The sequence below is a fragment of the Vitis riparia genome, chromosome 17, assembly GCF_004353265.1.
Source record: "Vitis riparia cultivar Riparia Gloire de Montpellier isolate 1030 chromosome 17, EGFV_Vit.rip_1.0, whole genome shotgun sequence".
In the NCBI taxonomy this organism is placed as follows: domain Eukaryota; kingdom Viridiplantae; phylum Streptophyta; class Magnoliopsida; order Vitales; family Vitaceae; genus Vitis; species Vitis riparia.
This window is the reverse complement of record NC_048447.1, coordinates 20,186,887-20,203,965: the sequence shown is the minus strand read 5'-3', so window position 1 is coordinate 20,203,965 and position 17,079 is coordinate 20,186,887. Positions and strand designations below refer to the sequence as shown.

General features: G+C 37.5%; 2 protein-coding genes and 1 non-coding gene across 3 annotated transcripts; 1 reads left to right on the top strand and 2 right to left on the bottom strand.

Annotated features, from left to right (window-relative positions):
• Window positions 1-232: 232 nt before the first annotated feature.
• LOC117905067 (FRIGIDA-like protein 2) lies at window positions 233-3,985 on the bottom strand. The gene is made up of 3 exons (XM_034817945.1): window positions 3,208-3,985; window positions 838-1,010; window positions 233-739 (listed from the first exon to the last, which is right to left on the bottom strand). The coding sequence occupies exons 1-3, from the start codon at window positions 3,947-3,949 to the stop codon at window positions 482-484; spliced, it is 1,173 nt and encodes a 390-aa protein (XP_034673836.1). The 5' UTR covers window positions 3,950-3,985; the 3' UTR covers window positions 233-481.
• LOC117905285 lies at window positions 1,472-1,560 on the bottom strand. The gene has a single exon (XR_004649691.1). It is a non-coding gene; the product is annotated as a small nucleolar RNA SNORD96 family (small nucleolar RNA).
• A 706-nt stretch (window positions 3,986-4,691) lies between the features above and the next one.
• LOC117904929 (regulation of nuclear pre-mRNA domain-containing protein 1B-like) lies at window positions 4,692-16,712 on the top strand. Its single transcript, XM_034817750.1, has 8 exons — window positions 4,692-4,899; window positions 6,457-6,573; window positions 11,052-11,299; window positions 12,624-12,761; window positions 12,862-13,018; window positions 14,243-14,382; window positions 14,475-14,510; window positions 15,658-16,712. Exons 2-8 carry the CDS (start codon window positions 6,498-6,500, stop codon window positions 16,483-16,485), a joined length of 1,623 nt encoding a protein of 540 aa, XP_034673641.1. The 5' UTR covers window positions 4,692-4,899; window positions 6,457-6,497; the 3' UTR covers window positions 16,486-16,712.
• The last annotated feature ends 367 nt before the right edge of the window (window positions 16,713-17,079 follow it).

The window sequence follows — 17,079 nt, the reverse complement described above, 5'->3', positions numbered from 1 at the left end:
AAATCCTCGAAATCAAAACCGTTGAAATTTCCTGGAAGGCGCCCGTTTTGTCATCGTGATTCTTTCATTCTAATCATGTTACAAGAAATAATCAAACATTATGACTAAACAAGAACAATAATGTAGTCAAGGCATACATCCCCACTTCAAAAGTAATAACAATAACAATAATAATGCACACTTCAATAATAATAATATTGAAGCGAACAAAAGAACAATAATCGAACATTTATGAACAAAAGAATAATAATAATAATAATAATGTACACTTGCGCTTCAATAATCTCTGGCCTGAAGCCGAAGTTGCTCTACAAGTAACTGGAATATGAACTGAAGACGAACTTGAACTAGTTACATGTTACAGGCAGGCACATAGTTTACAATTTTACATTCAGCATGTAGGAATGTAATATGCAAATGCTGCAGCTGCTGCTTGCCCAGATTGTCCAAAAAAGGGTAAATGGTAGAGGAAATGGCAGGTCTATTTGGGATTGCTGTTTGCAGCTGGTTCTGCCCGGAGTCTCTTCTTTTTATTGTGATGCTGTTGTTGAGCCTGAGGTGCTGTCCTGGTACAGTCCTTACCTCCTTCAATCTCTTTTTCTCTGTTTCTCTTCAGGGCTTTTAACTGATTTATTCGTTTTCCCAGATTTTTGCTCGTGTACTTGCACTCGATCTTATGATCCTTGACGCAACTGATCACAGCTTTAACTGCAGCTATTTCTTTGTCAATGGCCTCATCCTGTGGTGAGTTTGTATAATGAGGGAATATTGGAATGCTGGGATTTAAGAATGGGTACTAATCCTGAGTCCTGAAAGAGAAAAAGGAATTAGTTGTACCTTTGATCGACGTGAGTCGGCTTCCTTTGTAGCCTTTTTGTGAGCCCTCTTGGCATCCTGCAAGTGGGCTCTTAACAAGGGGAATGGTGGGAACTTGTCAACCAACCCAAATTCATATATAAACTTAATAGCTTCTATTTGCTTCCTCTTTGTAATAAGATTTTGAATGAAATCTGAAGCAAAGGAAATAAAGATGCAAGTATCATCAAGACGGCATTAGGGATGCGTAAGACAACGACACCTATGGAAATTAAAGCAGCCCATTAAGCTTTTTTCACATTCAGATGAGTATATGCATAGAATTGAAAATTGTAATCAAATTATAGGTTGAACATCCAAGTTTAATCACATAAAAGACTGTTTGTAACATCATATTCATCCAATAATAAAAGTGATCTAAGAACATGAGGAGGAATCAAACAAGAAGCACTATGGGGCTAGTATTGCAATTTCCAGTTCACAATATTCTATTATCCTGTTGATAAATAAATCAATAGCAACAAAATGGACACAATTAATATGAAATTAATAGAAAATATTAATACACTATTGGAATCCCCTGTGCAATGGCTTTAACACGACCAGCAATTTCAATGACAAGATAGGAAACAGAGGAATTAAGAGTAATAAGGCAAGGCCTCAGAATTGTAGAATAACAGCAAGGCCTACTAGCCATTCAGTCCCAAAAGATGGTATTTTGATAGCTGATATCATCATAGGCAATATTTTTTATACAAAATCTCAACAAAAACTAATTTAATAAAATGCATAAAGAGAAATATGTTTGTCTAATGGCCAGTACCAAGAGGTAAACGCAGCAGTGATGGAATATGAGACTGGATATCAATGGAGGAATTCTTAAAAGAAAGGGCCATTTCTCTGCCATTTACAAAGGAATTCACAAGTATTACTTGTTTGCTGTGATACAGTAAGGAAGTTCTTAACTAAGCAATTTCTTCAGTAAGTTAAGCTTGTAAATGAAATAAAGATAAATGTGCTTTGCTTGTATACTTAGTGTGTATATGGGTGAAACCCCCTTTTCATTTGGGGTTTATTCTAACTTAATTATCCTAGTTTGCCTATAACACACACACATACACACATATACAATATTTTTTTTTATAGGTAAATAAGAGATTGTATTAGAAAAGCCTAGAAGAGGCGAAAAGAGTACACATGAAGTATACAAGCAATGCCCAAGAAGCTAGGCAAAAAAAAAAAAAGAAGAAAACATTTCTCCTATCTAGACAAAAGCCATACACACATATGCATATTTGAAACTCTATAACATAAAAACCATAAACAAAATTGCGATAAGAAAAATGTTTGTTCCATGGCCAGTCCCACAAGGTAAAGGCAGCAATGCTGCTCCACAAGGCAATGGAATATGGAACCACACATTAATGGAGGAGCCCCCAAATGGAAGGACCATCAACATCAATGAGCTTTTCTCTGTGACGCTTATTAAGGAATTTACAAACATTACTGGTTTGCTCCCATTACGGGAGTTCTTGGAGGAACTTCCCCGTCACATAATACAAGAAATGCCAAAATGCTGTGTTAAGCTTGTAAATAGAAGTTACAAATGATACATTTAAAAAAGAATAGCGTATATACAGACAAAGATTAAGCAAATAAAAAAATATGTCTTATGGCCAGTCCCAAAAGGTAATGGCAGAAACATTACTCCACAAGGCAATGGAATATGAGACCACCCATCATCGATGAAGGAACTCCCATAAGGAAGGACCATCAACATCAATGAGCTTTCTTGTAATGTTTACTAAAGAATTTGCAAACATTAGCAGTTTGCTCCAATCAAGTAAGGAAGTTCTTTATTGAACTTCCCACTCACATAATAAAAGAACTGCTAAACAACTGCACTACGCTTGTAAATAAAACTTCCCAGTAATTCATTTAACAAGAACACCCACATGATCACAAATGAAGAAAACATGTCTCATGGACAGTCCCAAGAGGTAATGGCAGCAATGCCACTCCACAAGGCAATGAAATATGAGACCTCCACTCAATGGAGGAGCTTCCATGAGAAAGGACCATCAACACCAAGAAGTTTCTTTGTAAAGTTTACTAAGGAATTTGCAAATATTAGCTGTTTGCTCCAATTAGTAAGGGGCTTCTTTGTCAAATCCCCTGTCATATAAACTCATAAAAATATTTTTTTGATAAGTAAAAATATATATATTTGTATATTAAAATTCAACTTGGGAGACTCACAAATGAAGCACTCATACATTACAAATGGAGCATGTAAACAAAATGTGCACCCTGGACACAAGACAGTATACAAAACTAGCCCAAATTTTGTAGTTCTTGCGCTATACCTATGGCCTACATAACCAAGCTTACCAGAAACCCTATCCATGAGCCCAAGCCTCCGATACAACTCGGAAGCCTGGTGGTGCAGAGCAACCATCTCGAAAAGATCAAACAACACATTCAATTGAAATACACAGCCCAATTCATACGCAGCTAAGAGCAGCAAAAGGCCTAACACCCTCGATGAATTATCGTTTTCCCCATTAATTTTCGCTTTCCATTCAATTGCCAATTTCTTGGCTTTCGCAGTCACAGCAGGACCAATTCGTGGGGAGATTTTCATCAACTGCTCCAACAGAAGAACACAGGTCCTTCTGATATCAACCAATTCGCTGCGCTTATCCTTTCCCTTAGATTTAGATTTTCGCGGGTAAAAGTCATCCACTGCATCCAGCACAAGCATTGCCGGATCGGGAGCAGATAAAAGGGCGGCCGAGACTTCGTCTCCGATCGAGAACGGTGGACGCGCCTTTGTTTTCTCAATCAGGAACGATCTCAAGCCCTTACCGTCCATGTTAAGGCAGAGATACTTCAACTCCGGCCGAGGCTGAGATGGGACTGATGAAGATAATGCTTCGGTGATTTGCTTCTGTCTCAGTTGGATATCGTTGAAGCAGTCGTCGACGGACAACTGAATTGACTCGAACAACTCCTCCAGGTCCCTCCATTGGAGAGTGAATGACGCTAAAGAAGATGAATATGCTCGAATATCTCCAAGCCTATTCGTGAGGAAAAGATTTGGATCGGTAGAAGAATTCTCCACTGAAACCATCCTCTTTCGCAAACGATGAACAGGGAAAAACCCTAAACCTAATTCTTCGTACACGGGAGAAACCCCAGCTACAGAAACGAAACAAGATCGTACACTAGGTTGGGCCAGCCCAGTGTTTGGGCCTGGCTAACCCAATGATCTATGGCTCGATTTAGACATGGGCTGATTTGAGGCCCAAAAATCGATTTTCACTCAAATTGAAAACGTTGATTTAATAGTATAAAGTAGTATATTTGATAATAAAAATAGAAGAAATGTTAATTATTTTTAAATAGTTATTTGAAATTGGTATTTTATAAAATTGGATTCTTATTTTATAATTTTTTTCACATGAGCGTATGAAACAAACTTTTTTCGATTTAATATAATTCATTTTTTTCTTTATATATGTAATTTATTTATTGTGATAGATACTAATATGGTCTCCCACAATTTCATAAGCAAAATGGAAAAACATGTGATAATATTTTGAAAAAATGAATGTATTTTAATATGACCATCTTTAATAAATGAATTTTAATAATTTGTATTAAAATTGTTAAGAAACCTTCATCAATTGTTGCGTGCTCTTCTTTTAATTTATTTTTTATTAATTTTTAAAATGGTATATTAAATATAGGAATGTAAATTAAACAAGAAATATTTGATTAAACAATATATACAATTTTATTGCAAAGTAAAAGAATATATATATTTGTTCCACGAGCCTTCTCCAAAGTCCATTTTAATCCTAGGGCAATAGCGAGGGCATATTTGAAAAAATAGAGAGAGCGGTACTCTCATTTTCGACCCACAGCTTCTCGACACGAGCTTCGATTTTCACTCCTCCCAATCCCTTCAAATTAAACACAAACTCATGAATCTACCTCGAAAATTTCACCATAAACCCTAATCTCCGCCACCTTCTCACTGTCTAAATGCAAGAGCCTCCGCTGCATTAACCTTAACAGGTCTGATTTTTGTCTTCTTATTAGGGATAATGGCTTTTACTGTGAATTTTATGCTTTTGTTTAGGTTTGTTTGGTTGCCGAGAAAATTGAGGAAAAGGAATTGGAAGTTTATTGTTTGTTCATGAGAAAACAAGATTCTTAGCTTTGAGAGCAGAATTGGTATAAAAGGCAGGTTGAGTTGATTTTGTGTTTTCGTTTCTTGTCGGAACGCAGCTGAAGTTCGGATTTTGGACCGGACGGAGCATTAGGTTTTGATTTCTTTTTACTCCACTACTCGTATGTTGATTTTCGACCATTCTGAGTGGAGCATTAGGTTTTGATTTTGTTTTGCTCCACTACTCCCATGCCAATTTTCAACCAATCCGAGCATTAGGTTTTGAATTGTAGTTGCAACTTGTACGTACGAAAGGGAGATTGTGGAGAAATTGGGTTTTCAATTCATTCTCTATTGAGACTTAGTGTATTTGTAATCTTCCTGTGGCCACTCAACTTAAAGGACAGACATGTATTAAGAAAAAAAAAATTTGAATTGACAATCGAACACCAGGAGATTGAGGACAATATAAATATAAAAATGATCACTCCATAACTTGCGGAAAGTTGGAGAAATGGATTGTCTCCCCATTAGATTTCCTAAATTGTCTAGCATGTCAACAAGTTGCTTTATAACCATTATCATAATTAGTTAGTGACTATTCCATCTCCTGGCTTCTCTCTGTTTTGCACGTTTTCATTCTTTGTGACTTCAATCCTGATTCACATAGTGCTTGCCATCCTTGAGAAGGAAAATGTTTTATGTCAAATAGATCTTGCAAAATGCAAAATGCTTTATATCACAAATAGATTTCTTGAAGTACAAAATGGTTCTAATTATGCATTCATTTAAATTCTTTAATAATGCAATAGACTTCACTGATTACACATGGATCATATTATAGCATTATGGAGATTTGGAGGATTGATGTTTCTGTGGTTTCAGCTCCAGAAAAGATTCTTTTGTTATGTGTTGTGTAGTTTGTTTCAAATCTACTAGGCAGCAAACTTGTTTGACTTTGACAAGGTTTCCATATATTTACTTTGATAGGTAACCTTTTTTGGTCCCTGCTGTGACTTAAACCCGGTCCCTCCCAACATTCCCACCCCAAACCTCTTGCCACCACTTAAGCCAGGCCTCAAGGGCAGCAAGGTTTTCATCATGTACTTGTGCAGAAATGGCAATATAGAAGAATTTTTTATCAACTTACCCTGAATAACGGAAAAAATCATTTTGAGTTTAGATATGATCTTAACTGTAAGAGTACATTATTACGGTATACTATGGTCTTCTTTGGGCCTTTCTGATTGACAGGCAAGGGTATGCACTTATTAAAATTTGTCAGAATTGTTGATGCCCATCTTTCTCTCTCTAAGATCATGAAAAATAGTATTGCTCAAGTTTATGATTTTCTTTTAATGATAATTTCTTTTTCATATTACCTACTCTATATTAGAAATTCGTGTTTTATTTGGGTCATAGATAGATCTGATTGTGTATCATTTCTTTTTTTCCCTTTGTAGGTCTTATCTCTATTAGCTGGACAGCTTTTGGTACCAGAACAATGAATGGAATATTTAATGAGCAGATTTTGGTTGAGAAGCTAGCCAAACTCAATAGCTCACAAAAGAGCATAGAGAGTATCCTTATAACTGATTATTATGGATGCATGTTAAAATTTGGTGAAAGCATATGATATTCTTCTTATACTATTTCATCCTTTTACTTGTTGCTTAAGTTTTCTGATATATGGATTCCCTGCTATTAATGGTTATTGTTGGTATTGCCAATCATGGTTATTGTCTTCCTGGATCCATTGCTTGTGATGATTATATTTTCTGAATGTGGAATAATATTGAATCTGTGTCAAAATTCCAAAACATCCAGGCTTAAACACCAAATAAAAGAATCATTGCACTTTTTTTTCTTCATATTGGCAACTTCTCAGCTTAAAATATATTTGGGAGTCCATTTTGCCTACAGTTGCTGAGAAAGTTAATGGGCCTTTAAGGAGGAGGAATTGGGCCAATCTTTGGGCCAAGGTTGAGAACGCAAAGGCTAGAAATTTGAGGGAGCCCAAACAGATTGGACCTAGATTTGGATCCTCTAGCCCTCACCTTGAGGTAGTCCTCTGTGGGATGTGCACAAGGTGGTTGAGAAGTTGAGGCTCCCTTTTAGGAAGTGGAGAAGGGGGTACCATGGAGCAAAAGGTAAATGAAGCCAAGCTTGTTGTTTTTGTGATTCAAGGGCAATAGTGTGACATTCCACATTGGATAGGGAGGAAAGTTCCTGACACTATATAAGTATGGACTCCTCATAACCGTGTAGATGCGTTTTAAAGCCGTGAAAACCTCTTTGGGTCCAAAGTGGACAATATCTACATGGTTGGGAGCGGATCGTTACAAATGGTATCAGAGTCGATCCCCGACTTTGGTGTGGGCTTTGTTTGGCCCCATAAGGGTGTTTGTTTGTATGTTTAACCCTACAATCTTGTGGGATACAACGAGGACATTGTGTTTGCATGGAGGGGTAGGGAGGGGGGTGGTGTTTGTGACATCCTACATCGAATTGGGGGAAATTTCATGACACTATATAAGTATGGATTTCTCTTAACCCTGTAGACGTGTTTTCAAGTTGTAATGACCTCTTTGGGTCCAAAGCGGATAATATCTATACGGTTGAGAGCAGGTCATTACAAATGGTATCAGAGATATTGTCCGCTCCCAACCGTGTAGATATTGTCCTCTTTGAACCCAAAGGGACCCTCACAACTTTAAAATGCGTCTACAGGGTTAAGAGAAGTCCATACTTATACAGCGCCAGAAACTTTCCCCCCTATCCGATGTGGAATGTCACAAATACCTGCCCCATGTAGACATAACGTCCTCGTTGTGTCTCACGAGATTGTGGGGTCAAACAAACAAACACCCTTATGGGGCCAAACAAAACCCACACCGAAGTTAGGGATCAACTCTGATACCATTTGTAACAACCCGCTCCCAACGGTGTAGATATTGTCCGCTTTTGACCCAAAGGGGTCCTCACGGCTTTAAAACGCATCTACAAGGTTACGAGGAGTCCATACTTATATAGCGCCAGGAACTTTTCCCCCTATCCGATGTGGGATGTCACAAATAGAGCTAGGCGTGTTGGCATTATCTCGTCCAATGGGAAGCAACCTTGCTTCAACGCCAAGTAAGTCTTTGATTCCTCTCTCTTTGCCGGATGGGTCTTGAGATGATAGGAGCCTCTATTGCTTCCTTCGTTCTTCCTTTGCTCTTTTTGGTCTAGTGAGTCTTAGTGGGGATTTCCTTTTTATGAATGATTCTCTAGGATGGTCACTCAATGGAATTCTACGAAAACATTTTGAACAATTCCTCTAGTATGGAGGTTGAAGCTGGCAAGAATAAGGGATTTTTGGCATGTATGGATCCCTTAGATGAGGCTTTGTTGTTAGGATCAAGGGATTTAGAGTGTTTGGCAAAGTCTTTAGAAGTCAAAAATTGGAATGGAGAGGTTGGGGTGGTCCTATACCCATGGATTAATAGAAAATACCTTTCGTTTTGTAAAAATGTGGGAATATTAGTTGATAGGCATAAAAATCATATCCATAGCATTTTGGATGGATATTGAGGTAAGAAGTAGCACCTAAAGTTTAATTAGTTTAGATATGCCTTTTGTATACCTCTTGTGTACATAGGTCACACCTCCTTTTGTGAGGTTGAAAAGAAAGGGGCTTTGGGAGGAATTTGCATGCCATTCGAGGGCTATGGAAGGAACCTTGGTGCATAGGAGGGGATATCAGCGTGATCTAATTCTTAGGGAAAAGAACTTGTAGCCATGTTTCCTCCTTTATGAGAGACTTTTCATAGTTTATTAAGGAGTTTCAATTGGAGGATGTGCCTTTATCAGGATGGCCTTTCACTTGGTTCAAGGGACAAGATGATCTTCAAATGTATTGATTGGATCATTTTCTTGTCTTGTGGGATTAGAGGATCACTTCTCTAATGCAACCCAATCAATACTTTGAAGGCCTGTTTTGAAGGACTAAAATATTTTTTATTTTGTAATCTTTGCACTTGGTCTAGGTTCTATTTAAACTTTGGTCCTCCTTCTATAGTAGATTTTGTGGACTGGTTGAGTTCCTCTATTTGATGTATAGTGGATGATGCACTCTTTTGTGAAAGGGGTGCTCTTGAGTTGGAGTGGTTCCTTAGTTGGCAAAAAGAGGAAAAAAGTTTGGAAAATTGCCCATTTATGCCTTTTTTGGTCAATTTGGAGGAAAAGAAATAGGAAAGCTTTTGAGAATAATGAAAGTTTGGACCAAACAATTAAAAGTTCTTTTTTGTATCTATTTTGGGATTGAGTTAGATTGTACATTGGGGTTGGTGGTATGTCATTGTTAGATTTTGTGCATTGGTTAGGTTCCCCATAGGGTGCGGTTGCTTATTTTTGTGTATTCACCCTGACTGGCTTTTGTCATTTTGTACATCGTGTATACTTTTATTTAATACAATACCCTTTTACCTATAAAAAAAATTAGTTTTTTGTTGGTCCCTATTTTTTGTTAGTGCTTTTAAGCATTCGTAGTATATTTCTTGTGTACTTCAGAGCGCTATTTTGGTGCAAGCCTTCAAAGGCTTGTTTTAGATCATGCTCCTATCCTTTTAGAATGTGGGGAATAAGGAGAGGTAAAAGCCTATTTAGATTTGAAATACGTGGTTGAAAGTGGAGGGATTTGGTGACTTTTTGAAGGCTTGTTGGTCTAATCATGTTCTTAAGGGCTCCCCTAGTTTCATTCTTACAAAAAAATTGAAAGCTTTAAAAGATGATTTGCAGCTTGGAGTATAGAGCTTTTTGACATCATGGCCTTTCGAGATGATCCTATATTGAGAAAATTATATTTGGGGATGAAAAGAAAAAGGAAGATGTTCTCTTAGTAGGGGAGAGAGAGGTGTGACGATCATTTTTGGACGAGTTTAATGACAATTTTATTGGAAAGAACTTTTAGAGGCAAAATTCAGCATGCAATTGGTTGCATTAATATCTGTTCTATGACATGCATAAAAGTGGTGAGGCATGATTATTTTGACAGAATAAGTGCACAACTTCACTGATGTATGAACTTGGAGCTTAAATTGACTGGAAAGATAAATTGAACCAAAATAAAATACTTAGAAGTAAAACCTATACATATATCCATGCTGCAGATGCCAATCAATATATATATATATTCACACACACAGGTGATTATATGGGTACCTACTAAGATATACAGATTAAAATTTAAGTAAAATATTATTGAAAAACCATGTAATATTTTATTTGTTATATTATTAAGACCAAGGATAAGAAAAACTGTTCCTATTTTATTTTCCTTAACAATCTCTCTATGTGGGTTAGGGTGTATATAGGCGATGGGTATAGGAATATGGTTGACTTCTTAGATTGGTTGGGGCTTGGATGAGGGAGGGCGTATTTTTTGTGTATTCCCTTTTTCCTATTTTTTGCCAAGTGTACTTTGTATACGTCCTGTGTACTTTTGTGCGCTTTTAGCACCTTTTAATACATTCTCTTACTTGCAAAAAAAAAAAAAAGAGGATAAGAAAAACTGGAGCTCGGTTATAAAAGAATTACTCCTGTATTGCTAGAGTAAGGTTCTGAGGTGGGAGCAGCCCCAGGCACAGGATCTTCTAGGTGGTGAAACCTTTATTGGTCAAGCAAGGCAATCTTCATGCTTTCAATGGAAAGAATTTGGCAGATTCTTTTTAGCAAAAATGTTGGGATGCTTATTTTCTTGAACATCTTTAATCCTAGTTGGAGCACTTAATTTTATGCTAATCTTTTTGTTTTTTTGATAGGTAAATAAGCAGAGTAAATTAAAGGGGACTTAATTTTATGCTAATCTTTCTCCATAGTTACAAATAAATTGAAAGTCAAGAGGTCAACTAACAGACAATTTCATCTTCATTTTCTGTTTTTTCTCTTTCTTTTTGACAATTTTTTCATTTTTTTTTACGTCTACTTGTAGTTCATTTCATATATTTTTCTTTGGGATTAAACTTGTTAATTTTGCTCGTCTTCTCATAATTTTGATGTGAACCTTAACGTCATCAAGCTTTATCACACTGGTGCATTTTCCATAGGAAGAGAGCAAAACAAGTTGTTGAAACATGGGAAAGACAGTTCCATTGCTCCCTGAGGGAGCAGCGACTCTCCTTTCTATATCTTGCAAATGATATTTTGCAGAATAGTAGGCGAAATGGTTTGGAGTTTGTTGGTGAATTTTGGAAGGTTCTTCCAAATGCTCTTCGTGATGTAGTAGAAAGTGGAGACGATTTTGGGAAAAATGCTGTGCTGCGACTGGTATATAGATCTTAGTTTTGTTTGCTTATTTGTTGATTCTTTATCTCGAAAATGATATAATTCACCAGAAAACTTCTGTCATGCAATGGGAATCTGATGTAGAAGATATCAAATTCTAGGGTATGGTTTGCTCTGTGTGAAAGAATTGTTAATTTTGTGTTCAACTATTTGCAGATAACAATAGTGGATGATAGTGAGCTGATTCTGTTGTCATGCATTTTTACTTCTTAAAGTCAGATGTAGCAAGAAAATTTCGCAGAGCTCTATAGGCTCATAAAATTCAACAGAAGAAGGAACTTTTTGCCAATTTATGCAACCTTTGTTTTTAGCCAAGAGGCCAATCCTCTTATATAAAAGCAGAACTTTCTGCTATTGCATAAGAGCTGAAGTCCTGTAGTGGAATTGGGAAGGGTAACAGTCTTATTGGTGCTTTTGTTAACGGAAAAAAAAAAAAAAAAACCTAGTGGTGTTAGACCTCTGAACCCAATTTTCATAGGCACAATAGCGTCTTCAAGAGTTTTGAACTATTTTAAAGATGTATTGAAACTTTGAAGTTCATTTTTATGCAAAGGAGTTATTATGAGCCATCAGATTAGCAGCTTTTTGTCACCTAACCTTTGTGTAAAGATAAAAAATAGAGATTTGACATTTTCAAAGCAATGCTTAGCCAATATGCTACTAGTAATGAGCTTTTATCTGATCTAATTGGTTTTCACATCTAGCCTCTTATCGGTTGCTGAGAAAATGGAAGAAAAGAGAAGAAAAATGCTTTAAGTTTGCCATGTTCATGTTTTTTTCCTCACAGGGTTTCATTTTAGTTTACTCATTTTCTTAGCAACCAAATGAAGTGGTAAGGAACATGACTTTTAGCAACTGATGTTCTACACAAAGCTAAAGCTTAGAAGTTTGTTTGTGTGTTCTTATTATGGTTTTGATTTTTGAAAGCCACCTATCAGTTCTAGTTTAGGATGAACTAACATCAATCTTGTGAAGTACAAGAGTTATATGAAAATGGTTCTATGCTTGTGTCCCTTAATTGTAAACTATGGTGCCTCCTTTGGGTTATTTTTAAATAGCACATTCTCATGGAAAGATTGCCTGCTGAAGAGGCTCTAATTCTAATTCACTTGTAAAATATAGTGAGAATGACCTATCTGCCCAAGTATGATAACCTCTTCTATGTGTTAATGTATTTTTATTTGATCACCCCTCCCCTGCAGTGCGTCATTCCCCATTTCCTCTTGTTGAAATATAAAATAGTTCCAATTATATTTCAAATGGACTTTATTTCTATTATTGATTCACTTTCCTTGTTTCCACACAGATTAATATATGGGATGAGAGAAAGGTATTCGGTTCTAGGGGACAAATTCTCAAAGAAGAGCTCATGGGGAAGACTGTGGAGAATAATGATAAAAATAATAATAACAATTCATATAGCAAGAACTTGAGCTTTAGACATGTGAGTGCAATCATCTCAATGATGTCATGTGCATTTTTGTTGGATGTTACTTCTTCATTTAAGTTGAAGAGTTTCAATTATTTACTCATTTGTGGAGCAGAAACATCCTTTCCAAGCTGCAGTGGAAAAAATCATTTCAAGTTATGAAAATGTATATGGTAGTCCAGTGGATGAAGAAACTCTATTGAGCAAATGCAGGAGCGCTATTGGTTGCATTGAGAAAGCAGAGAAGGAGATTGGTGGTGATTACAGCTCAGGTACTTGTAAGTAGGGAACAGGATATTTCTTATCTAAGGCTTGGTTTTATAAATTTTCATCATCTTTATATAGATGTTTATTTTGCTTGTCCGTTCCTTCTACTAAATTTTAGAAGCATAATTTAATGCCAAAAAAAAAAAAAGAAATCTTGAATGGGCAATCGAAAATGTGCAAAGCTCATGACATGGTATTGGATATGTATTGACACAGTGTCACTGGATGTGTATCCCATGAGTGTTTTGTCAAAGAAATAGAGCATATTCCTAATTAGTCCATGTTCCTGGATTGTGCTCTCTTTAATAGTTTATATAGTCTTTTGCCTATCAAAAAAGACACCTCTAGCTAACTAAAGTTTCTTTGGACTTGTTCTTACTGTGTCCCTCTATTAAATAAATATTCAAAAATGAGTGTTTATGTTTGGAGACATTATGTTACACACACATTGGTCTACCCTTGGGATGTATGCATAATTTTATGCTTGTGGTCCACACAATTGTGTGTGCATATGTATGCATGACCCTAGAAAGAGTGGAACTGTGAAACCATAATATGTAGCCAAGCCTGAACATATTCATGTAGCTGAACCTGAGGAGTGTAGATAAGGCTTTGTTGTTTTGCATTGAGCATGGATATGGCAAATCAATGGGGGGAGGATGGGGACTGCATTCATCAGTTGTTCCATAACAAAAAGGATTAACCTTGTACTGTTTCTGCAGTGGCATTAATAAAGCAGTTCCACTTAAGATACAAGTGTATTTTGGTTCTTGTATTACAGTAGTTATGGGTCACTTTAATCTAAGTTGGCTTCAGTCTGAAATGAATATTGAATTTGCTACTTCTAAATGAACTCAAGTAATATTATAATGCTGCATTTCTACGTTGTATTTGAACATGACTGCAAGGAGTGTCTTTGTCAAATTCACAATTACACAGGTTATGGGAGAGGAATGATATGATGGGATCTGCTTTTTTTGCTTTATTGATTGCCGTCAACTATTAAATATTATGCCTTCAGTACTGTGGTAAGGGATGAGAAGCTGGTGGTGATTTTTAGAATTTTACAGTGCATAGTGCTTTCTTTTAATTGCTTTTGTAGATAGGCATCTAAATTTCCAACTCATAAATTTTTCTGTAAAACTGTTCTTGTTCTTTGACTGAAATTGAATGTCATGTCATATGTAGTGGTAGTATAACTGCTTTTATGTTGCCTTCCTTGAAAACAGGGCAATTCAATGGATCTAAATATGTTGAGGAGTTGCAAGGGCAGCATGACATACTGACAGAATGTATTGAGCAACTGAGAACAGCTGAATCATCAAGAGCAAGTCTCGTGTCTCATTTGAAGGAGGCTCTCCAAGAGCAGGTTGATCTTTTGGTTGCTTTTGTAGAATGCATGGTATTAGATTGTTAGCACTTCTTTATATTTCATTAATGAACTGATGGTTTTATTTCCAGGAATTCAAGCTGGATCAAGTTCACAATCAACTTCAGGTAATACTTTAATGCTCCTACAATTCATTCATGGCGTTTTTTTAATTAAAATTTTCAGCATCTTCTCATTTGGATTTCTAAAGTTCACAGCACAGACTACAGATGGTCTTGAGCCATGAGAGAAAAATTCATGCATGATAGAAGAATCTGTTCATTCTTAAAAAAATTTCTCATATTGTAGTGGTCTGAACTTAGATCTTAGAATTATACCTTACAAATGAGGGTCTAGCAGCTTGGTTTCTTTCATCTATGGTTACTCTGTATTTGTTCTGTCAAGGTACTTTCTTCTTCTTGGTTCTTATACTCCATTTCAAAACCAGGCGAACATTGTTTACCATGAGATGACTGATCCAATTGAAGGCCAAGCCTACTGAAATTTGTTAATCAGATGCTAATTGCCTATTAACCCTCTATAAAAGATCAGTTATGACAAAACATATTAGCAAATTATATGGCAATTTCCTTGAAATAAAAGGTCATATCTTGACTCAAATGAAGAATGAAGAATCTAGTGAAATATAGTAACTTCTGGAAAAAAAACTCTGAAATTGACAATAAACTGAGAAAAAGCCTAAAAATTAGGCTACTGGCTAATGCCATGACCTCTCTTTGGTGATTGGCTGCTTTTGCTGCTAGGTTTCTGGATTTGAATAGCTCCACTACTATATGAGCTTGTGAAGAAAGAAATTCAGAAGAAGGATGAAGAAGATGAAGACTAGAGAGTGGAGATAGATGTCAGGAGAAGGAAATAGGAGTGGAATAATGAGAGGGAATGAGATATACTGAAGGGATTTAGTATGTCATTTTCAGATCTTCAGGAGTGATTTCAACAGTCTACTCAACAATTGAATTTTCTGCCAATGCTTTGATATCCTATATATGAGGCCCCTGTGCCTTAACAGTCTGGCCTGTATTGAGGAAGTGACACATTGAAATAGCAATCCTGACCAGTTCTGTAATATATCAGGGATCACATCAAATGATAGGCTATATGCACAAGGTTCATCAAATATTGCTTCCTACCAAAGTATTTGTCATTACTAAAATAATATTCAATGATAAACTCGTGATGGACCATTTAATTTCGATGTTTTAATATCATTCATGGGGTTAGGATTTAATATTCTTGCATTATCTTTTGTTTCAGGTTGCCGAGTCACAATCAGCACATATAAGCAGCATTCGGCAACAATTGCTGAACTGCAACAGAGGGCATATGACAGCAGAGCAGAGGGATGTTAACGCTCATGCTGAGGCACCTTCCACTTTCACTCCAGAAACTCCAGCCACTGGTGGAGACAAGGAACAATCAGCTCCGGTAATGTACACAAGGGAGGAATCTTTCACTGGTAAATCTTCTTCCCGCTTTGAAGAAGATCCACGGAAATCTGCAGCTGCTGCTGTGGCAGCAAAGCTTGCAGCTTCAACCTCCTCGGCCCAAATGCTATCTTATGTGTTTTCCTCTCTGGCGTCAGAATCGGCGGATGGAAATCCAAAGGAAGAATCTCCTGATGCTCTTCCTTTTGAGAAAAGGCCAAAACTTGAAAACCTTCCTTTTTCCTACTTCCCACCTCAGCATTCCCAACAACCACCACTTCCCCCTTTTCCCCATCCTGATTCGCTCCAAAACAAGGCGACAGCTACCTCGCAAATGCCTCCGCAGCAGCCACCTCCCCAACTGTCCCCTCAGGTGTCACATCCAGATCTGGCCATGCATCAGGCAGCACCACCTCCGCTACCAACTCTCCCACAGCTAGCCACGCCACCATTTATGCAGACAGCTGGATCTATGATAGGTGCACCGTACAACTATACACCACCACTGCCTCCACCTCCTGGCTTTCCAATGCCTAGAACCCCACTAACTGCTGTCCCTTATCCTTCTCCGCCGATTCCATACCAGAATTTTCAGGGGCCAGAAGGTTTCTTCAGTCAGCCGCCCATACCAGCAACACCTCCAATTTCGAGGTCCTAGAACTGCGAGGTATGTAGTTGGTGCTTTAGAAGTTTTACATGGCAACTTGACTTCGTAGGAAATTTACCAACCTCCTTGATGATGGAAGATGAAGCTTCTTGTAATATCACATGTAAATTACTTAGATTATCGTAAAGCTCACAGTTATATTAGTTAATTATGCTGATAAATTTTTTGAAGAAGCCAGCTTCTTGTTGGTGGATGGTTCTCTTCAGTTTATTACTCAATTAGCAGGTTAGCCTGTGGCTCGTGGACCCAATTGTCTTATCTTCCTCCGGTTGGACTTGGCCCTGAGATAGAGGCCCAGAGTGTGGCCTTGTGGGGCCGATGCAGCAGGTTAGCCTGTGTGGCTCGTGACCCCAATTGTCTTATATTCCGCCGGGTGGGCGTGGGCCTGAGATTGAAGCCCAGAGTGTGGCCTTGGGGCGACGCTAGCTGGGCTGGTTGCTGATCAGACCAAGACATCGACTTGGGTAGCGAGGCCTAACTGCCATGAGACGAGATGCAGATCCAACGTGAAAAGCGGGTATATGGGTGGGGCTAGGGGTGGGATGGACCGGCGCAGGCAAAGCCATTAGTCATGGCCCATCAAAA